The 24,458-nt window shown below is 38.9% G+C and overlaps 2 protein-coding genes across 4 annotated transcripts in view; one reads left to right on the top strand and one right to left on the bottom strand.

Moving 5' to 3' along the window:
* The window catches only part of LOC140242864 (glutamate receptor ionotropic, kainate 2-like), a 36,632-nt gene extending 20,324 nt beyond the window's left edge, over positions 1-16,308 (top strand). The window contains exons 3-13 of the mRNA XM_072322609.1: positions 365-540; positions 6,655-6,708; positions 7,345-7,518; positions 8,743-8,901; positions 9,496-9,603; positions 10,101-10,208; positions 10,859-11,062; positions 11,581-12,141; positions 12,709-12,937; positions 15,392-15,648; positions 16,141-16,308. Of these exons, the coding sequence (XP_072178710.1) occupies positions 365-540; positions 6,655-6,708; positions 7,345-7,518; positions 8,743-8,901; positions 9,496-9,603; positions 10,101-10,208; positions 10,859-11,062; positions 11,581-12,141; positions 12,709-12,937; positions 15,392-15,648; positions 16,141-16,308 (2,198 nt within the window). The remainder of the gene's footprint in view (positions 1-364; positions 541-6,654; positions 6,709-7,344; positions 7,519-8,742; positions 8,902-9,495; positions 9,604-10,100; positions 10,209-10,858; positions 11,063-11,580; positions 12,142-12,708; positions 12,938-15,391; positions 15,649-16,140) is intronic.
* A 6,198-nt stretch (positions 16,309-22,506) lies between these two features.
* LOC140243149 (centrosomal protein of 162 kDa-like) overlaps positions 22,507-24,458 on the bottom strand; it is a 37,566-nt gene continuing 35,614 nt past the window's right edge. For all 3 annotated transcript variants that reach the window (XM_072322878.1, XM_072322875.1, XM_072322876.1), the window contains one exon: positions 22,507-23,595. In XM_072322878.1, coding sequence (XP_072178979.1) covers positions 23,361-23,595 — 235 coding nt within the window. In that variant the 3' untranslated portion in view covers positions 22,507-23,360. The remainder of the gene's footprint in view (positions 23,596-24,458) is intronic.

Raw genomic sequence — 24,458 nt, 5'->3', positions numbered from 1 at the left:
GAATCTTTATCAAGCAAACATTTCACCCAAGACATTTTTGAGCAAGTGCGAACATCTGAACATCAGTCATTCGCAAGCCACAGTGAAGATAATCGTTACACATCATTTTTCTCTGCACCCTATCTCGATCATATATAATTTTCATTTCACTGTGCTTTTATATGTAACTTTGTACCAATTTTGTGTTGTTCTTATGCATTGCCCTTCTTTAACTAAAAGGACTACCCTGCAAAAATGAAACAAAATAAATAAATAAATGAATAAGATATATGTAAGCTGATGGTTTAAGACAAAATGAAAATACGAATGGATGTTTCTACCATGACGTGGCCAACATCAATGCATTTTTGTTCTCATTCTTTAGCTTTGGAAAGACTGCAAGGTATCCTAGAGGCATCAGACTCGCACAACCTCCACCTGACGTTTCTCCGAATGACGGGAACCAATCACAAAGGACTTCTCAAGCGTATCAAAACTTCAGGAGCCAATCACATCATAGTAGACTGTCGACGTGAGACTCTACCTTACCTGCTTGACCAGGTTTGTGCTTACAATTCCCCCCCTTTTAGAGTTGAAGTACGAAGTTGTTAATTTCGCGAATGAGGACGTCAGATACATTTTTGCGAGATGTTGTTCTCGCGAATTGACACCACCGGTATCGTAACTAATGTATAATTATCATAGTGGACCGCGATATTTTCGCGTGTTGATAAATTTGCGATCCTGGATTCGCGAATTTCACATTTCAAAAAAAAAAAAAAAAACCTCGAGAAAATAACAGCTTATACAGAACAATGTTCAATTTCACACGATGATTATAACCTCAAACCATGATTTGTTAGGCGAAATGGGTCATCTTCGTTTTCTCTGTTCTCTGATTTTAATCTTTCCAATAGCACATGATGTAGCATAACAGCCATGGAATCTATTACCTTACCATGATAACAAATTCTACACTCATTATCGTTATCTTTTGATAACAAATGTAGTCTTGTGGAAACTTCAAAGAAATCTCGATCGGACATAATCACGTATTTCATCCTTGCCTCATGAGGGAAATAAAACATAACAATGAAATACTCAGCATTTGTATTTCATGAGAAACTTTAGAATCTTGTTAAACCTTGGGCTCGTTATAAACACTGAACGTTTAAACAACTAAGAATCATTGTTAACTATCATGTCAGGGTTGATCTGATATTAAGACAAAGTCATACAGCTTAACAGTTTTTTACCATTCACATTAAAATAGCATTACGTAAGCAACCATGACCATTTTCTTTGATCGTAACACAGAGCAAGCATGCCTATCTTTTAGTGACATCATAGTATTTATCTTGGAAAATCTGATGGGGCTATGAGATCAGTATTCTTCTTGTTAATAAAGCTAAAAAAATCTGCTGCAGAAAAAACACTAAATGCCGAAAGCGATATCTTTTCTTCACCTGTAGATAATAAGACACATCACACTGAAGTATGGTATCCATGATTAAATCACATTTTACATTGTCTGTACATGCCTATTGCGACAGCCAGGCGTTGCACATGAACATAAGCGTTAGAAGGTAAATTCATGCATAACATCATTTCCTTACAATGGGATGCAGGAGGAACAGTAAGCGAGACAAACATGGAAGTTTATTGCCCTCCGGTTTAACCGCAACCCGAGTAACATCACGTGACACGGTCTCAAATTCTAGGCTATGAGAAATGTAAGAAAAGAGAGAGAGAGGGAGAGAGGGAAAATGAAGCTGTCGCTTCGTGGTCATTTTGGCGCCCACAAACTCTCCCGGGTGGGTGCAGCAGACACGCTATGTCCGTGATTACGCCTCCAGTCAGAATATCTCCCCCAAACGTTCTTTCACCGCAGCAAACGGAACCATACAGAAATCGCAAAACAACATCAATACGTAGACAGCAGAAACACTGTTTTTCCTTATTTTGATTCTTTACTCTACAGTCAATATCCGTAACATTCATTTTATAGTCTTCAGGTCATTGTCTTGTTAAAACAATTTAGTCTTGTGTATCAGTCGTCTAGATATCTGACATTCCTTTGACGTTAACATCAAGAAAGGAAAATTGTAAAAACAAACAAAAAAAAAAACAGACAAACGAAGTCTTCAGTGCTCTGTTTTGTAACGAATCGTACAAATGAAAGGGAAAAAACCCAGAACATGAGTAAAAGTTTAAAACACACCTTTCTCTGGGATCCGGTGAGCATACAATGATGATTAAATTTACACTGTCTGTATGAGTTTCAGTCTTATGCCCTAAAAACTATTTCCTTTTCTTTTTATACATCCAATTTTAACTGCTGAGAAGGAGCTAACACCAGAGAAGTTAACAGACTTAACAATTCTGCGTATTTTGCTCTCAGTACGAGTAGAGCTTGATTTCGTTGATTGGAAATGCAGGCCGGATATGGAGCAGGAGTAACAGTAAATCACCATCAGCTTTGAACACTCTTAATTGGTTACGCAATCACTTAATTTTCTCTCTTCGACGGTCACAAGCTTTGGAATCCTCAACTGCCAAACGTTTGACCGATGACTTCTCTGAAATGATTCACAGTCCAGGGATCGTTTCATAAAACATATATCTGATATGTATGCTGACTTTGCGGTTGATGTAAAATGATGTAGCGCAAATTGAAGTTTGTCTGTTCATTTCCATCGGAGAAGATGGCTGGATAGCCCTATTCAGCTATGCTAAGCTGGTCTTCCATGGGGTCCAGTTGGATGTGAGGTGGGACCACTTCACCGGGTTAAACACCCTGCTCTTTGCGATGAATGAATGAAGCGGGATCTTTTACGTGCATGAGTTATGACTCTCTCATACACGGGACCCCCATTTTATGTCCTGTCCGAGGGCCAGAGTGTTTTGCCTCTTGCCAGAGGGAATGGTATGATTACACACAACATTGCTCAGTCCAGACTCGGGTTCGAACACAGGTCCTTAGGATCGTGAGGCAGACGCTCTACCGACTCAGCCAACTCACCGCCCTGTGGTGGAGTGGATTGGTGGGACAGTTTAGGTTAACTGCAGCGGAATGACGAAAATGGCTAGATATAGCTATGTTTAAGCAATGAACTTATTAAAATACGCTATCTAAATGTGATAATGTTATATTGTCATTTAATTGCTACTGGCTAGCAAATCATTCTTGAATTATTAGTACATAATTCCTTATCAAGACTTCCTATGTCTCTTTTGAGGACCCACATGTCGAATTTTTCCAATACTGTTAAAATCGTACTATCACGATTATTGCACCATAATTGTCAACACTGCTAAAACAACTGTTCATACGTTTGCAGAATGTGGTTGTTTGCTTGTTTTCACTATCTGTACTTGAGAAGAATCTGCTATATCCCCGGGTAGTCTTGCCTTATTTTAAATTTTTGTTTTCTATAATTTGGTTCTATGCTGCATCCGTGCTCTTTATCTGTTTTTTTTTTTTTGTTTTGTTTTGTTTTTTTACACTCTGTACGGATGTGGAACCTACGCTAAACAAGCTTGCTTTAAAATGGGTTCTATCATATTTCTTTAGCATTTATACATAGCGACAAACTTACAAAGATTGACCGCCATGTTCTATATGTTCACAATAATTTATTGTGCATCCTAGCTGGATATTGTGTTTCACTTTAATTTACTGTATTCTATGTATATTCCTTCATTGAGAAAAATGAAAATAAATTGAATTGAATTGAATTACAAAATTGCACTTTTAACGTATTATGATATTTTTTCAAATCGATTTTTGTGATCATAAAAATATTGCAAAGACAGCTACATATCTTTTCAAGACTCACTTTGGCTGTTTTGCTAACTTCTCAAAATGACGGAATATCCGTTTGATGTTAATTGCCAAGAACTTTACCCCCCTCCTCCCCCCCCCCAAAAAAAAAAAAAAAAAAACCAACAACACCACAACACACATTATGTTATATGCGCACAAACTTGGACATACCCACCGTTGTCATAAAGTCCTTTTGAATTTGTAATAGACAGAATTATCATTAAAGTGGCATCATCGTAATGAATCCATCAATCAAATCATTTTCTGTTTATAGTTTTATCTACACGTCGATATATCATGGTCATCTAAAAATCCAATAGATTTTTGATGTCTCCCCTTGCACTGAATGTTCGCGACGACAACGAAATACCATGAGAGCCTATTTTGAAACTGCGAATCACAGCTCTAATAGCAATGATAATTCACTGTAGAAGAGACCACGATATTTTAATCACAAGTACAATATGAGAGTAGGCCTGACCCACTGATAAAATCTAGCAGAAGTAATGAATTCAACGACTGTTTCCAACACCACGCATCTATGCATCGCTACTATCCCAGCTCCCCACTGTGACTGAAGGCTTAATAAAGAAAGCTCGTCCTCCTTGTCACCTTTCCACCGTCTGATAACTGTCTTCGAGTAAGATTTGCAAGGATAAAACCACAGAACCGAAAACTACTCGATGTGACAAAGTAGGGCTACATTGTGTGGAGTTGTGGTTATTCAAATTAGACTACTTCCGAATATTGAAGATTTGTCCACTTTCGTAAACACATTTTTTCAAGGAATATCTACGATATTTGCTGTCTTTAGTCATGAAAATATTGACATTGTAAACTCGCTTCACTTCCTCATTTATGCATTTATCGATTTTTCAATGATTGCAGTACAGTATATCAATCGTAAACTCATTCCCTTTCTTCTTTACACATTGCTTAAGATATTATAACGATTGCGCACAAAAATATATATAAACACTTACAATGACACACAAACCTTCGACATTGACAATGGTTTAATAGCTTCATGAAATCGAATGTTGAAAAAAAGTAGCCACAGACGGTCGTGCAGGCATTTTACTTTCTAACAAACACTATTCTAGCACTTTGTGTATGATATAAGTGTGATTGAAGGAAAAACTACTTCAGTATACAATACCTTGGCATTACTGATTGATGTGTTCACATCAGTGGTAGATTCACCGTGTTGTTAGTTTTCTGTATGCTCCACGTGAAGATGTCTGTCATTCCGGTGTCAATTGGGGGCGGCCTTGAAATTACAATTGTAACCACGTGTGCTGCTATGGATGTGCCAGCCAGCTGCACATGTCTTAGCGTCCACCGGAATTCTGACCGCAGCCTGCACCCGTGGGAGGTTTTATCTCTCACGCTTATTTCTTTTTTTTTTTCTCCGACATCTCTCTCTGTCAACGAAAGAGTGAGAGAGAAATAGACAGACAAACAGATAAACAGACAGACTGAGTGTGACAAATGCCAACATGATTATGTGGATATTGATACATACCTTTCGTCTGAGGAATGGAATAGTTTTGACTTCAATCTGTCGTAAGCACAGCTAGCAGTCGAATGTAACTCTTTACCATTCGTTGAAGATGGTATGCCATTTTTAGATATTGTTGCATTCGATTTGAAGAACCAATATATGAAGTGCATTAATAAGCCAACAATGTAGCGCTCAAAGTAAATCGCTTGTGCCATTGTAATAACTAACAACGAACACACTGGTTTTGGATATCAATAAGGTAGTTGTGTGATTGATGCTATATCCTGTGCTGTGGGGCTCTTTCTCTATTTAAAGCCTTTTGTTGTGTTTGAGGTAAGTTCTGATATTTGCCCTGTAGATTCTCTCTCTTTCTATTGTTGTCAACCTTCCCAAACTAGGAAATTTCATCGCTTAAGAATCAAAAGAAAAAATTTGCAAAATGATTTTCTTTACGTCTCCTATCAACAGATAGATCATAAAGATAACGGACTAAACGAATTGTTGTCCCATCATCTTCTAAAGTGATGTATACTGCACCTGATCAATTATGAACATATATTTAGTTCTTTCCAGTGTGGAGGAAATGCGACGCTGATTTTGCAACTGCGCCTTGCAGCAAACTTGACATATGATTTAATGCAATTTAGAGGAAAGAATGTCACGTATCCTTGGAAATAGCTGTGACCTTGGTTGGAAGCCTGGTAAAGAATGAATGTATCAGTGTGTCCTTCATTACCGTGTGTTGTCGATTTGGTAGGGGACATGCAGACATAACACTTAACCAGGTTCGTCTTCCGCCCATTCAAGTCCCTGACGCTTGCCAAATCGGCAACTGTCTTGTCTCGCAGTAGGTGCTGAGATTCAGCTGAGGCACGTGGGTCGTTCCAGCGGGATCAATTTTGAGAGGATGATTTGTTTATAATGGAAAAGACTTGATGAAGAATCCGAGTAACAGCTGGATGACATTACATTCTCTTTCATTCTAAACAATCCCTCTAGTCTCCCATATCACGGTGTCTGCTTGGATGTTTTCATTGTTTTGTTGAATAGCGGTTTCGAGAGAACGAATAACTGTGCTGAGAAGCGCATGCAGCTGTATGAATATTGGACTCTGATATATCAAATAGGGACAACTACCAGCTTGGTCAATCTTACGTCACAATTTGTTTAAATGGAAAAACGTGGGAAAAACGACGGCAATCAATGTCTGAAGGATTTATGCATATGTAGATTATATAGACATATAAACATAAGAGATGGGTGGATAAAGAGGGAGAGATAGAGAGCAGGGTATATCACTCGAGAGTGAAGCATATTCTTTTTCACTTGTATTTCTTTTTCACAGATGTTGGAGTTACAGATGCTTCGAAGCTATTTCCACTATCTCTTTGTTTCGCTGGTAAGTAATGTTATCTCTTTTTTCCCTGGTAAGTAATGTTATATTTTTCATTATTTGCAAAGTAAACTGATATCAGCTTATGCTGATGATTTAAGGCCGGAAGTTGTTTGTTTGTTTCTAGCATAAATAGTTTTCTTTCAAGTATAGAAGGAAACGAACACAAACTAAGCAAACGGCATATGCATTAAACCTAAGCAATATTTGATTTGTAAAAAGCGGCAAAATGCCAGATAGTTGACATCCCATTGTTTACTAGGTCTTATAAACCCCTTTACTGTTACAACGTGACGTTTTCCAACAGACTTACTTGCGTTAAAAATGAATGACCTTTTCCCACTTGTTTCAGCATACCCTGCTCATGACTCCCCCAGGGTGTAGACAGGCGATGACGTATGTAATACCCTGCCCTCTATAGTTGTCCTCCGCTCGTGATGACATAGATACCCACGGCACAATCACATTGCATTCTTTTGATTACACGAGAGGAGAATGTTCTGGGGAAATTGATGGGATCGGAGGGATTCTGTTTTCCAGTGTTTTGTTGTGGTTGTTGTTTTTTAAGTCTACAACCCAAATTTCCGCTACACCATGAAACTTGTCCTCATCACATACATTCTCTTCGCTATCTCCGGACAGGATCTTTACCTCATGAACATGTCCCGCTATACTGGAGACAAGGTTAACTTGACCACGCTTCATATGCTGTCCAGACGCGACCCAGCCACCGAATCTTTCATATCGGAGTGGAACGCGATGCAGTTCGGCCGTCGTGACTCGTCAACGTCTGAGAGAAACCAAAGCCTACTCACTGTGAGCGATGAAGCCTGTCCTCAATTTATGCCCTCAGACAAGCGAATGGATACCCCCGAAACCTCTTTCACAACGATTGACATTAAAATAAAATATAGAGCAATTTGAACCACTTACTAGCACTGCATGTACATCATTCTGGATGCCTTATATCATGTCATTTTAAGTGGTCTCTTTATGCATCGCCCCCAAGGTTGTTTGATATCTCATGGATAAAGTCTAACAAGATGATTCATATTAAATTTACATGGAAAACAATCTAAGTTTTCAAGCAGTAAGATTTATCTTTTTTTTTCAGTGTATCAAGCTATGTGTGAGTGCTAAATGGCAGAGATTATAATCCTTTTACATGGGAGAATAAGAGTGGATAAAAAAAAAAAACCAATGAACAATTCATATTCGTTCCGATAATCTTAATACACACGCATTATAGCGTTAACGTAACCTTATGTTTGTACAATGAAAAGACCTTTTTATATGCGGCCAAATCTGTCGCAAAAGCAATATTTTTGTTATTCATTTTAAGTACCTAGTTAAGTTCTAGTTTTAAAGGACAAGTTCACCTTCATAAACATAAGGATTGAGAGAATGCAGCAATATTAGTAGAACACATTAGTGAAAGTTTGAGGAAAATTGGACAATCGATGCAAAAGTTATGAATTGTTAAAATTTTTGTGTTGGAACCGCTGGATGAGGAGACTACTAAGGCTCGTGATGTCATATGAGTACAACAGTATAAAGAAAATGTAAAGAAAATTCAACATATTTTCACTTTTTTTTCGCATAATAAAAGAGGACTTGACTTGACTCTTTCTAAAGGCAATGGGAATAATATTACCCATAACATATGTCAGTAACGAGTCAAGGGAATGTGTATTTTTTTCAAATGATGAAATTTTGTGAAATTCTCTTTACATTTTCTTTATATTGTTGTACGCATGTGACATCATACACTACAGTAGTCTTCTCATCCAGCGGTGACTGCACTAGAACTTAAAAAATTCATAACTTTTGAACGGATTGTCCGATTTTCCTCAAACTTTCAATGATGTGATCTACAAATATTGCTACATTCTCTCAGTCCTTATGTTAATGAAGGTGAACTTGTCCTTTAAGTTTCTAGCGAAAATGTCAAAAGTGTACTTATGAGCAAGCGAGTCTCTTGTACCAAATGAGTCTTCTGTACGTCCCACTAACTCACCCCCTTTACTCTCCAACCACCAGACCGAGGCCGCTCTCATGTATGACGCTGTGAGTGTGATAGCCAATGGCCTGCAGGTATTTACGACGAGTCGTAACGAGTCAAACATTCCTTCACTGAGTTGTTTTGGTGAACAGACCACGTGGGAGGACGGTTTGTCTTTCTACAACTTCCTCCAGGCGGTAAGTGTTTATCATTCACTCCAAGTCGGTGTTTTCATCTCCGATTGGTATTTTAGGAAAAATCACGTGGCCTGTATGACGTTTTGAAGGCTTTCACCTCCCTGCTTTATTACGACTTTTGCTCTTCAGGCGTCATAATATAGGATTTTCGTCCATGATCTGAAGGGTGTAGGGACTTCAGATGGTTATTCTATTCAATCTCAGTACAGACCTTTGAAGCAAAGAGAACCACGTAGGAAGTACATTTTATTCATCAAGAGTCACTATCTAGGCTACGAATTCACAGACAAGGTGTACCAGTACATGTTAAACTTTTGCAACATATATTTTGTTGTATGCGGTTCATTTATGGAAATATAAAACAAAACAGATTACTGTTTTGGAATGTTACATTATGTGTATCTCGCGAAGAAAGAGGGAGAGACAGAGAGAAAGAAAGAGGAGGGCTAATCTCAGACACCACGCTAAACAAGCAAGTTGACAAGAACCATTTCTTGAACGGTGGACAGAAAAAAAAAAGACAAATGTATATAATGTAGGCCTTAATCTACAATCTGCTTATATCATCTGTTTTCTTGTGTCACTTGTTCATAGACGGACATCAATGGCTTAACTGGACCGATAAAGTTCGACAAAAGTGGAGAGCGAGCTGGTCCCAGGTTCTACATCTCGGAGCTCCAAGAAGACCACGGTTTCAAAGAGGTAAGGGTGCTTCTAATCATTTTTTCGTTTTTCGGTCTTGTGTACCATGAAAAGACAGGTGTTCCATTCTCAGTCTTACCCCAAGGGTCGAGACCACCTTATTGTGAAGAAAGAATAATGTATTCTCAATCGACAAAGCCCCTTCTCCACTGATAAAAAGACATTCGTCAGGTTTTTCCTCTCTCGCTCTACTCTCCCAGCTAGTGTAGTGCCATCACCTTTATTCCATCACCTGTTATCTTTCGAATGAATACATTTGTCTAAAGAGTTGATTTCCATTAGTTGAACTCAAATAAACAAAAATGATGTGAATAAAAATTCAACAATTTTGAAATAAATCGTCATATTGCTTTTGTAGCAAATTGTTACTTTCGTATTGTATATTGTGATCTAACCTTGCTTTTGCTTTGATCATCAATGGAAAGGTTTACATACACTCGTCTGACATCATAGGACATGCAATGATTGTCACATGATTTACCTTCTTGCAATGACAGGTTGGTGAATGGGAACCCCGGACTGGTATTTTCATGCATCCAGTTGACATCCACACAGACACGAATGATACGATATCGAACAAGACACTTGTTGTGACTACTATATTGGTAAGCCATTTTCGTATTAGACTATAGGATATCTTGAAGCACAAAAAATTGTTGTAAACCTGCTTCTGGGTTAGTCAATCGAGAATGCACAAGTTAAAATGAAACAGGGTCACATGCTGTAAATATGATATTTAACTCCTCGGACACCGACACATGCACGCATATTTTCCATTAAAAATGTGTGCGTCACGGGTTTGTACAAGTCGGGAAACTATTTTCTGGTACCTCTGACTTTTGTTAGGTTTCATGGCGATGCCTCTTTTTGTCGATTTGTGTACCCCCGAGCCCATGACAACCAGAGTTTACTTCTTGACTATCAAGCTAATGGGCCTCGTCTTGATTACAGAGGTAATATTGTTGGTGATATATCGCAACTGATAAGAGTGATTAAGGAGCAAGGATCTTTGGTAATAACATTCTATCGTCATTAATATCTTAGTTACAGCAACTGTATAATCCATTTTATCGGGGCTGCTGCCTCTTTAGAATGGTAAGTCAGAACTCTTTTGTTACACTTCACCTGTAGGTAACTCACATTCAATAGTACAGAAAGTGGTCACTTCGTCTCACATGTCCCTGTGTTTCTGATGCAGTCATAAGAGCCACCATTCAGATCAATTTCTTTACATTGTCAATGACTGCTGCCATAGGAACCACCATACTGCATGCTGAGGAGAGGCCACGAAGAGCTGTCTGGAAAGGAGAAGTACGAAGGCTTTATTATTGACTTCCTCGAGCGAATCTCTGAGCTGATGAAATTTAACTACGTCATCAAGATAGTCGCTGATGATAATTACGGCTCGGAGATGCCTGACGGTTCCTGGAACGGTATGGTTGGAGAACTCATCGAACGTGTGAGTATCGTAGATCTCGGCTCTGCCTTCAACGATACTTACTTTTAGCATGCTTGGAAATGAAACGAAAACTATGAACAGTCAACTCTAATCGAAACCAAACACATTATGGACATGGAGAAGACTGGTATCTAAAGCTTCCAGCATAACCCAGCCAAATTAGAACCCTTCTCCAGTAGGCCAGACTCCTATGAAAAAGAATTAAACCAGGGTTTGATAAAAGGTTCTGTTTGTGTGTTTATGTAAAGTACCTTGTGAGTACCTTGTCAGTTTGATCAGGTCTGCCACGCTCTTTCTTGTACATCCAAAAGCATTTTGCTCTTTTTAAAGTTTTTTTTTCTTCTAAAATCATGTGGTTACCATGGCAACACATCGTATATAAGCATAAGCAAAATTAAACATATACTGGGAGGAAGATCTAGCAGAGTTAAGATGTAGAGCGTTTGTTTTTTTGTGTTTTTTTTTTCAAATTCAGTTCCCTCAAAATTTGGCAAAACTTATCTCACTTGCCTCTACAGAAAGCTGATCTGGCTGTCGCTCCGCTCACTATCACGTATGCACGCGAGAAGGTCATCGATTTTTCCAAGCCGTGGATGTACCTTGGAGTCACCATCCTCTATCGAGTGCCCGAACCACAGAACCCTGGAGTATTCTCCTTCCTAAACCCGCTGTCTCCAGACGTCTGGCTCTACGTCATCTTAGCCTTCATTCTAGTCAGCTTAGTGCTGTTCATCCTGGCACGGTTCAGCCCGTACGAGTGGTATAATTCACACCCATGCAACCCGGATTATGACACAGTCGAGAATCAGTTCAACTTCTTTAACTGTCTCTGGTTTTCGTTTGGTGGTCTGATGCAGCAGGGGTCGGAAATCAACCCGCGAGCCTTCTCAACGCGCGTGCTCAGCGGGTTCTGGTGGTTCTTCTCCCTTATTCTCATTTCGTCGTACACCGCCAACCTTGCAGCTTTCTTGACTGTTGAGCGAATGGTGTCTCCCATAGCAGGTGCAGACGATCTCGTCAAGCAGACAACCATCGAATACGGCACGAGGAAAGGAGGGTCCACCGAAGAATTCTTTTCGGTAGGGCATCGTTGTATCATGTTATAATAGTCAATCATAATCATCACACCATATGGAGATGCATTGTTTTAGAACCATGAATGTCCAGTTATGCAGTGTGGAGGACACACGAATTCATTACCTCCGACCGATCGGTAGACTTATATAATTGTGAAGGCCAGGTCCCCCTTTTGAATTGACCGATCATGGTAACACGATATTCTCTCTGAACACAAATGCAAAATCATTCATTGAAATGTTGAGATACACAAAGATTTATACCACGATTAGCGACTAGTAATACGATCACAAAGTTTACAACTAATATCACAGTAATCTTGTTTGATGTTTGCTTGTCTGTGGAACAAACAACGTCGATATCCGATTGGAAAATTTGATTGAAATGCAAATGATCCTAATAAAATGAGCGCCTGTTCCATCTTTCTTTTCTTCTCTATTCAATGAGTACATATTATGTGTCTTGAAGACAGACAAAGGCGGTATAGATTAAAAATAAGTCAATCGGTTTGCGTCTGTCCTAGTGACATACCTTTGATCCACCTGTGCATACTGTCTTTTCTTCCGCAGAGGTCGAAAATTCCGACCTACATGAAGATGTGGGAATTTATGAGTTCCCGCGAGAGCGTATTCTCGAACACGTACGAGGAAGGAATCCAGCGAGTGCTTAACTCCAAGAACTATGCTTTCCTTATGGAATCATCAATGGCAGAGTATGTTATCTCACAGCACTGCCAAAACCTCACCGTAATCGGTGGCCTGCTGAACTCCAGAGGTTACGGGATCGGAACGCCGCTAGGTAAGAGAAGAGGCTTCACGAGCGAGGATTCTACTCGCTGCTAGCGATTATTCAAGCGGTCTCCGGTTTTTTTCTCTTGCCTGTAGCAAAAAGCAGTTACAAGCAGTACCAGCAGCATTGGTCTAACCATTAACTTCAGTGTGCCCAAAAATGAGAATCTAAGGAGGCCCTTCAAAAAATTTGATACCAATGACAGCAAAACTTGATACGATTGTATGACTACGATATGACTTTTTATATAGTGGTACCAAGCCATAAGTATCAAACAGGAGCAACAAGGACATGTTTCTCTTCCTGTATATCAATGCATGATTTCATTGTTTCAGTTATGTTGTTGTTGTTGTTTTTACTTTGTTACGATTCAACAGTCGTTAGGAGAAAACACATCACTATTCTGACGGGCCTCTCCTAACTGTTTCCATGGTTACATTATCATCTGATTATTGTGTCATTCGTTAATAATCTCCGATCTCACACATTTTGAGCTGAAATTGTCCTTATTAAGAACAGACAGTAATCATGTACGGGACGTTTGCACTCACGCTTCAAATCATCAAGCAATGCAATTATGTATACATGTATGTACGCATGTATTTATCTACCTAGAATACAGAATGTATTTGTAGATCGCTGGTGTTTTAACGACATGACGCGATCGGCACCGGAGTCGCGAAAGTAAGATTTGAAAAAAAAAAAAAATCACTTTTAAGTTTTCGCCTTTGCAAAAACAGTAATTACACACCTACGTTATGTGTAATTCACTTCGAACTGGCAGTAGAGACAAGCGCGCCGGAACACCTCTGTTTTTGTTTTTGTTTTTGTTTTTGTTTTTTTTTGGGGGGGGGGGCAAAATGTCAACGGGGGCACATTAATGTGCGATATGAGATCCTCGGCGCGGGAGCGGAGCGAGCGAGCGGGGGGGGGGGGGGGGGTGGAAAGGGGGATTCCCCCCCCCCCCCCCACTGTAGGGAGCTTTTGTAAAACAGGGTACAAAAGTCGCGTTTATAGACCATTTAAAAGCAAATTTCTAAGGAATTAAACATAGTGAAAAATAATCAGTGCGAAGTACTATGATTATTACATACGGGAGTACATAATAATGTGATGGTGTGAGATCCTCGGCGAGGGAGCGAAGCGACCGAGCGGGGGGAGGGTGTGGGAGGGGGGATACCCCTTCCCACAGTAGGGACTTTTTGTAAAAACAGAGTATAAAAGTCGCGTTTATAGAGAAATAAAAAGCAAATTTCTAGGGAATTAACATATTGAAAAAATCAGTTGGAAGGACTATGATCATAACATACGGGAGTACATTAATAATGTGATGGTGCGAGATCCTCGGCGAGGGAGCGAAGCGACCGAGCGGGGGTAGGGTGTGGGAGGGGGGATACCCCCTCCACGGTAGGGACTTTTTGTGAAAACAGAGTATAAAAGTCGCGTTTATAGAACATTTAAAAGCAAATTTCTAGGGAATTAACATGTTGAAAAAAAAATAAGTTGGAAGGACTATGATCTTATAACATACGGCGGTATATTATGTGATGGTGTGAGATCCTCGTCGAGGGAGCGAAGCGAAGCGAGGGTGTGGGAGGAGGATACCCCCTCCCACGATAGGGACTTTTTGTAAAAACAGAGTATAAAAGTCGCTTTTATAGAGCATTTTAAATTAAATTTCTGAGGAATTAAACATAGTAAAAGAAATCACTGCGAAGGACTATGATAATAACTTATGAAAACTTTTCATTTTACTATAAGTACGGGAAGAACGAGCGAGCCACTTTCACTTTGCAATTTATCTGAAATGTACTCATTAAAAGCTTAAACGTGATCGCATCGTTCGAACAATGAAAAATATTCTTATACTGCTAGAAAACAAAGAAGAAAATGAAAAATGTAAGGTTTACTAAAGGTATGTTTCAGCGGGCACACTCGAGGACACGAGGCTACCATCTATACACTAAATTTACTCATAAGTTCCTATTAGTGTATAGATACAATACTGTATGTTGTTAGTGTATTATAATTTTCGCCCCGTTAGGGGCGAAAATTTTTGCATTTTCAGTTATGAAATTACTACATTTAGACAAGAAATATGCCTTTATTGTTCATTTTGGTCTTTAAATCAGTGATTAATTATTTGTTACAGGGGGCACTTTTGGGGGGGGGGGGCAAAAACTCATTTTGCCCCCCCAACATTTTGTTTGGGGGGGGGGGGGCAAGTGCCACCCCTGCCCCCCCCCCCCCCCGCTTCCGGCGCCCTTGAGTAGAGATATATGAGTCTGTGGTATGTATATCATGAAATGCATAATATAACATGTATACTGTTAATAATCTGTTCTTTGACATCCTTCTCAATATACAACTATACTGATACGCACCCGAAGTTTTATTCTCTTAAACTACTGATTTCGATCATCCCACGATTTACTGGATTTCTCTGCGGCTCCTTCTACGCAGGTTCCATCTATCGGGATGAGGTTACCAAGGTGATTCTACAGCTCCAAGAAGACGACGTCTTGCTGGAGCTAAAGAACAAGTGGTGGAACAAAGACCAGTGTCAGGGCAACGTGAAGCAGAGTGATGAGGCCAATTCACTGGGACTGAAGAACATCGGGGGTATCTTCCTGGTTCTCATCACGGGACTGGTGTGCGGCCTTATAGCGGCGTTTGCAGAGTTCATCTGGAAGTCGCGACAAAATGCCGTGATAGACAAAGTAAGGGCACATCCTCTACAACAAAAAATTCATTCTCTGTGCCTGTAGTATTGATGATGGTAGTGGTGGTGATGGTCCAAGAGTGATGAGAATGATTACCACTGCTTGTTTTGTGGTTGTCAAAGAGGCTGTAAGAGACTTAAAGGTCACGTGTGATCTAATTGAGTCGGATGGTGGTTGTCCTGTATTGGAAGGGAAATCATGCTTGGCGTTGGTGGTACTGTAATAGAAGTCGTGGTCATTGGCCGAGGTTGTGATGGTTGCAGCGGTAATGATACTGATTATCATACATTTCCCATTCCATTAACATCAAACATTTTCCAGTGATTTTTTTTCAACCTGCTCTTTATATCTTAATAATGATAAGGACTGTTACAGTTTTATAAAGGTGGCATCAAAGTTTATACGGGATGTTTTTTTCATCATTATCACATTGAACATGGGTTCATCTCAAACAATAAACATGTATTTCCTCTTCTCCTCCTACTGCAGAAATCATTATGTGGGGAAATGATGTCGGAACTCCGGTTCGCCTTCCGCTGCAACACCAAGCGGCGAAACAGCAAGCCCGTCATAGAACACAAATATATTCCCGCCACTTCCTTCCCGCCAAACATCAACGGGCGGCAGTCAATGCAGATGTCAGAACCTTTGGCATGACATCAGGAGTTGCTATGGTTACAAAGACAATGGTTTCTATGTTGATAGCAACGTTTGAAGATGTCTGAGACCCCACTCCCAACGTTGAGTCACATCTCTCATCCTACAGCTTCAATCGCGAAGCCCATAATCAAGGACGAATATTTTTGTCGATTTTAGCCGAGGATCGGAAAGATAGTTTTCCTGAAGTAGCGAACAGATTGCTGAGAATTGCAAATATTCAGCTGCTCAAGAATGTGATGGCGACCGAGTTTGCTTCTTCTGCAACGTTTGCCGAGTTATCGAACGAAAATGAACTCCTACGGCAAGATTATCTGGAGAGTGTGTACCAAAATATTAACTTTCACTTGTTAACGGATGTCATCTTTTAACCATGTTACCAACACCCATCTGTAAGGAGTGACCTTCAATTAAAACGGTCAATTTACTGATATTGCTAAAGATGCTGTTGCAAACGTCGGCGATTAGTTACAGTGGGCAGATGTTCTCCAAGGTGGGTACAGATGATGGTGATCACACATCCATTAATCGTCTCCGCGGTAGAGATGGAAGACAAAGGTAGCAGTAAGGACCAGAATCAAATATCGTGAATATTACATGCTGTTGCAAGCTGCCTGACTGCTGATGGGTTCCTTCATCTTGATGTATGCCTGAAAAAGATCATCAGTCAGTCAAGTCGTCCAAAAGATCCAAACGTGTTGACATCATGTTGAAAGCGATCAGCATCGAGCTGAAATTTTCGCGGTGGTTTTATTTTCGCGAATTTCGCGAATCGCCTTTGAATCGCGAAAATAACAACACGTGAAAATAACAACGCGTGAATAACTATGTTCAGTTAGACCTCGCAACCGCGAAATTAACAACACGCGAAAATGTCTGCCAAGTAGCAATTCGCGAAAATATCTGTACGCGAAAATTTCAGCTCATACAGTGCATCATTGACAACATTCATGTCATCAACTTGCCTCAAGGACGTCTCTTGTTTTGAGCGGTATTTACCACCATTATTCAAAGCTATCGCCTCGAGAAATATATTTGAGAGTGGTTTGAATGTGACTTTTCTCTTATTCATGCCACCAATAGGAAAATGACACCACCGTTCTTAATCGCGACGGCAGTTTAATGGCGATAAATCATTTAAAACGCCGGAAAATTATGCTATGGATTAGAGCAAAACCAGGCGCATTTTATTGTCTGTCAGTCTGGAATATTTTTCTATCTTTGCTTCTCAAATTATCTTAACATAGTATTTATGAAGCTATAGAGCTGCGAACGTTCATTGCCAGCAATAAAGTTTGTAAAGGATGAGTTAAAACGGCTCGTCAAGGCATTGCTTCCTAAGAAGTATATAGGCCTATAGCACATTCAAAGTAATCGGGTATGATGCATTGCAATGCAATACACTAATCTTGACTCCATCTCTACAAACCTCAATGTAAAGTCTCATCGACCGTGTCGGCAGAGCTTCGGAACTGCGTTCCAAGAGTGGCCAGTCGACGTGCGACTCTGATTTTGTGCGCGTTTAATTAAGCAACTTGCACTAGAAAAGTTCAACCGGTACTCAATTCTTGAAACCGTAAGTCACAAATTGTCTGCTGTATGACGTGAAAGGCGAAATAGCTCCGATAAACGGTGCGCGATAGCGCCGTCTGTGTGCTCCCAGTATTTGGGGGGAACCTTACACGGCAGCTCACAATAACCACAGCCACTTTCGAATCAAGCTGTCTTGAATGAAATGCTACGTAGACTTATCTGTCTTCCAATTAGTGAGCTCGACATGTCTTGCGTTTTCGGCAGCTCGCAGAAACAGTTTTGTAAGTCTAGCAGACCAAAAAGAACTGTGCATATCAATACAGTCGTATATGTATCACGCTTATATTTGATTTTATTGTGTAGGATATGCACAGATTTGTTGTTAGGATTATAATACGTTGTCTTGATGAAAACAACATGATGATCATGCTTTTTGTCATTTAAACCTGTTTCGAGACAACTTGTTGATGAAAGCAAAGCACATGTGAGCTCTCTTACTCCAGCTCGATTGCTAGAGATGAACAAACTTGAGATGAACCAAGACGCAGTTTGACCTACAAGTTCATTTGACAGAGTAGACATAGAGCAGAAGACACTCCACGATGGCGAGCCCCGAGGGCTTTGTAATAGGTCCGTGCATGCATACTGCAGTAATTATGCATTGAGAATCTGTGTTTCAGATTCATGTCAGTGGCCAACATGCAGAAGTAGAAAAAGATCAGAGCTAAAAATTTAACAACTGATTGAAAGTGACAGGAGAGTGTTATTTTTGTCACATTCCGGCTCAGATTGCATTAAAGTCCATCCTCTCTTTTAGCCCTCTGATGTATTTATTCTACTTTGTTGTTGATGTTGTTGGCTCTGACGTTCCTGCCTCCTCATATTATTACCCGATGCTACCTCTGGCATTCTTGGAAAACGGATTTTATGTCCCGATATCACATGACTTGCAGGGAATGTTATCTGTGACAGTAGTTCGCCTAATGGAAAAATTAACAAGAAAAATAGAATAATAAAGACTCAAACTTTGAAAATGCCTACTGATCATGGTAAAAGTCTGGGTCTTTAAGATTTCATCAACATGTCCAAGCATGAGTTTAAGGCAACTTTTCAATTACAACTGTAGATCATTTACGTATTACATTGTAGATTATTTTGACCTGCGCCAGAGTTCATGCAACAAGGTCCTACCTTTTGCTGAAATTATTTAATTCAATTTCCGGCTATTCGATATGTAACTACTCAAGAATAAAGCAGAAGTTTACAATCTACAGCTCGAAATGGGTACAGCTGTTTATTTTTACTTTATACATTAGAGTACAGTTTTATCTAACGACAGTGTGTTGGTAACGCTAGAGAACAGATTGTTTCAAGGACTTGTAATGAGTGTCCGAAGAACTTGTGTGAAGCGCTCTTATCATCACGACCATGACGGCAACATGTCATAGAAGTTGATTGTTTTTCTTTAAGAAATTTCGATACTGCAATGATTGCTATGAAAACAAGTGAATAAAGGCTCAAAGTTGGTCAATCTTATACATCTAATTTAGGGGGTGTTGCAAGAAAGTCGAGTTGCAATTAATTGTAGGATTTGCAATAAATTTTGGGGAGTTGCAATTGATTGCAACTTTCTTGAAACACCCTTTTGAAGTATTTTGTATGTAGAAAGATTAATGAGAATAAGAAAAAATGAACATAGGATTTGACATCTTACCAACATACTTTAACATTTAATAGGTTCCTGTAAAATGGATGGTATGTGCATGTTTGTTTCATCTAAACAGATATAGAAACTATGGCAATAGACAGGCGCTAGGCTAAGGTTACCCCTGGGAAAATGGGTCTGCAGAAGTAGGAAAGTGGTTTTAGCTATGTCCTTTGATATCAGAGTGTTGCCTGGAATGTTACTTAATATTCTACATTTGGGGAAAATTTGGATTTTGAAAAAAAAAAAAAGACTTTCCCCATTCCACTTCTGATAGGACTTACCAATTTTAAAGTAAATTACCCTGTAAATCTGTAAAATTGGGAAAAAATATCTAGGCTGTCTGTTTTAATAGCTTGATGTTACATTAGCCCAGTAAAACTATTATAGAATTTTACAGCTGCCATAAAAGAATGTATCACATTGCCTGAATGAATTCTGCTGGCTGGAGTTCACATACCACATAAAATAATCTTTATAACCCTCAAATGCATTTAGCAGCAGCCTAAAATAAACTGCTCAAGCATGTTTGACCAATATCATTTTTCATATTTCTTCTCTTATCAACGAATATATCTCACGACTTGATAATGAGATTTTACAAATGAAACATCAAACTGACAAGAAATTAACAAAAAACTGAGTAGTTACTTGCTCCCATATTTGGTTTGAAGAAAATAAGATTAGTAAGTAGAAAAGCATAGATGGTAAGACAGGCAGGAAAGAAAGAAAAAAATCTGAAACTGATTTCCTTTCTCATGGAAACATACACCATTGTTTATCATGCCAAAATATAGAGATTGCAATAAAAAAAAACAACAAACAAACAAACAAAACACACACACACACACACACAGTGGTACACTAAGTATAAGTCTTCAAAATGGTGACACTATGATGTACAATCTTCAAAGCTAACAAAAACAACTAAAAGGCATGGATTTGAGGTACAATTTTGTCTTACAGAAAATAAATGATGGTCATTCATGATCAGGCTTAGAAGTAAAGCCAACAGCTTTTGTTATATTGACTTTACATACAAAGTTGCCAATGGTAGAAGAAAGAGTTTAGCTAGACTGTGTAGACAACAAATTGAGAAGTAGTAGTGCTAAAAAGTGGCAACAGCCAATGGGAAAGGCAGTATATGATATAAAGGTTATGATGTGTTATATTAAAACTTGCCTGGAGCAAGGGAGATCTCTTCAAAAGACTTGACATAAGACTATTTTTCCTCTGAAGGTTTGTAAATTGCTACCTTGAAGGAAAAAAATATAGATATAGATATGTTTTATCTAAGCGCTCTATTTATTTGACATGTGTTAGTTACAAGAATATGCAATTTGACAATGGATTATGTATGAGCTAGAGTATGTTGAATGATATTCATTTATATACATTTCTGTTGTGCAGTTATTGCTAGTTAGTTTTTCCTAAACCCAATGTGGAACAAATAATAAAAGAACTTGGTATGCATGTATCAATGTGTAACCTTTTGTCAACTTTGGCATCAAAAAGTGCCCTACATTGGAGTCTGTGTCTTGACAAGGACAAAATAAGATATATTTCAACATTTTTTTTTTTGTCATGTTTTCTGCTAACAGTTTTGTTGATGTTTTACTTTATTTTGTCTTTAATTCTCTGCAGTAAAAGCCATCTCAGTGAGATGTGCACTGTATAAATCAGTCCTTGTCAGCAGGTTCAGAAAACAGAAGAAATGACTAAAACTTTGTTCTGTGGATTTTATTTCAAAGGTCGCTGTCCTGACATACATTGTTGACTTGATATTCTGTGCAATGCAAGTATGCATTTGCTTTATCATGCAGGATTTGACGACATTTCTTACTGTGTCAGAGAAGCCAGTGTTATTACAGCACGTAATATACCTTAAAAACTATGTATAGTTTCTACTCGTCAGCACCTGTTGTTTTCCATTCAAAGTTAATATATAAATATGATCTCTTGAAACCTGATACCCAGCTTTGTTTGCTGTTTTCATTCTCCTTTTTTTCTTCAGTGATGTCTAATTTGTGATTATTTTAAGCGTTTTTTGTTTTCAACTACCACATTCCTCTGTGGTAATCACTAAATTACACACACACACACACACACACACATGCACAAATACATACATATTATATATATATATATATGAAGAGTTTGTTTGCAAAAACCGATAAGTCCATATTTGCCAAATGGAGATATTTGCGATTAAAGGTCAAGAAAAATAAAGAGAATAATAAGAAAATTTTTGCTTCTTTTGACCATAACTTCAAAAATGTACCTTTATATGTAGTGACCAATATATCATTTATAAGGTATTATTTTGTACTTTATGACAGAGACCGTATTTCAAAAGCTTTAAAAATGGACTTATCGGTTTTTGCAAACAAACTCTTCATATATACATATAATCAAAATATGAAAGTTCTGCGTCGGTGTGGTTATAAGTAGATATCAAGAGTATGAACTAAGGAGTCAAATAAAAACACCGCAGGAGCCAAAAAAATTGGACTGACGTTTCAGTCAAAGACCTTTATCACAGGTCTTTGATAAAGGTCTTTGACTGAAATATCAGTCCAATTGTTTGGCTGCTGTGGTGTATCCTAAGTTCTCACTCTTGATTATTATATATGCATTAAAAAAATAGTGTATTTATTAACAAGATTTGTGATTGACTGACATGGTATCATGCAACATTCACTGATTTTGCCAGAGTTTATGGGCGTTGCCTAAACAAATCAATGTTATGAATACAATTTACTCAACCAAATGATATAAAATCCCATTTCATGATCTATTCCAGCCACTGTACACTCCAGTTAAATGCATGACTAGAACTAGTGCAATTCTCTTTCACCTCAGTGTCATCACTTCTGCAAAAACACATTTCACACATAAAATGCTTAAAGGAGACACAGATACATGAGGCTATCATCAAATTACATGTAGTATGATATGAATTAATTTAATTCAAAAAATATTAATAAGCACGTACATATTTCTATAAATATATACAATATCTACATTCCATACATAAGACAAAATTGCACTCTGAAACACAATAATGTGTTATTGTTCTCCAAGAGATAAAAATCATGAAGCCCTTGGTTTTACAAATTGAAATAGCAAAATAAAGTAGCGGCATAGATCAATACTGTAATATTTCAGTCCCACAGCCTCTACTTGATGTGATGTTCACAGTTCATACTCCCCTCTTCTGACAGTGTAGTTATTGGTCCAACATAACACATAACGGACCTAACATCTTGTACAATTGTACATTGCTATCTTGGTAAAAAAGTTCCTACATTTTCACTGCTGACATTTGGCTGGACCAGAATCTTCTGTACCTCAGCAATACGTATGGTACACCCTCTTACAGTCCCTAGTCCCTTTTTATGTGTAACTTTGCATCAGTCTCTTACCCTTCCTGCCATCACAGTACTGCATACCTGGTACTCTGAGCATATCAAATGTCCAATTTGTATATGCCCACAATTTCCCTTGTCTAGCAAGTACATTGATTTCAGCTGACAGCTTCCACAGAAGTCACATCCCGTAATACTTAGAGATAGTGTATCAGGCGAATACTCATGACTGCCTTTATAAACTTTGGTGTTTTAATCTAAAATCTGAGTGACAAACCTCAGTTTTTGCTATCAAAGCAAACAATACCCTAACACACATTTCAATGCGATTGTTGCTGTATCTTGTATCTACCTGAAGGGAGAGGCTGCATAGTCTAAATTGCTTTGATGAAATCTTTAGTCCCATATATTACATTCCATGTGGTGCTAACATGATGGACTCCTGGTCATAAGAACATGGAACTCACGGACTGGCTGTCTAGAGGGAGCACCACTCCCTGTCTCTGTAGCTCCCTGAGAACCTCCAAGATTGCCTCCAGCTCCACCCGGAACCTCTGGATCTCCAAGTTCTTCCCTTCCACGAGGCTCTTGAGCTGTAAAATCTCCTGCTCCTTCTCCTCCGATGCACTGAGAGCCGCTCTCTCCACCAAGACTCTCAGATCTCTGTCTCTCTGAGTGTGTCTGGAGGAAGATGGAGGGCATTGGAAGTGGAATCATTGTGAGTGTGTGTGGGGAGAAGAGATCTGGGGACATCAGCTGTGTTCCTGGTCTTTGCACAAACATTCTCCTTGGGCTATTTAAAGTCATTTCATAGCACAATATTTATGTGAAGGATAGTGCCATAGGGATCGTGCATAATTTAACCCATTTCTTACGAGAACCTGGTATACCAGGTTCCCGTGGGAGCAACTGATTTACGGGAACCTGGTATACCAGGTTCCCAAAATGAAGACAAGAGTCCCTGCTTTTGTGGCCTAAATTCATGTTTCTTTGTGGCCAAAATTCATGTTTCTTTGTGTTAAAATGCCCAGAAAAGTGGGTTTGATAAAAAGATCAGAGTTTATTCTATCAGCATTTGTTCTCCTTCTGTTTGAAAAATGTGTATTTCACAGTATTATTTACCTTTTTCCTGATTTAGTTTTCACTTGTTCTGTTGTAAACTCGTACGAACATGTACACAGCGATCAAGGCTGAGATCAGTTAGAATTCTGTGTTCGCTGACCCCAGTCACCCCATTTTGAGTAGAACAAAAGATTCTTCTCGCACCCAATCGATATTTCCATTGTTCACTGGCACATGTAGTTGACCATGGAAAGGGGGATACAATGAACCGCTTGACTGCCTTCACACAGGTGGGTTATCAACCTGTCTGCCTCTCTGTCTACGGGCAAAAAGAATCTCATTTTGGGACATTAAAGGCACTCAGAGAATTGCGGAAGGAACGGGTTAAGAGACAAATAAAAACAAAAGTCATACTAAAGCTCCATCACAGAGCATAAAATGTGGGGCTTTAAAGTTTCCACATAAACCTTTTTTTTTCTCTT

Source organism: Diadema setosum, chromosome 19 (genome assembly GCF_964275005.1).
Source record: "Diadema setosum chromosome 19, eeDiaSeto1, whole genome shotgun sequence".
Taxonomy (NCBI): Eukaryota; Metazoa; Echinodermata; class Echinoidea; order Diadematoida; family Diadematidae; genus Diadema; species Diadema setosum.
The sequence above is the reverse complement of the archived record's forward strand: the minus strand, read 5'-3'. Positions and strand labels throughout refer to the sequence as shown.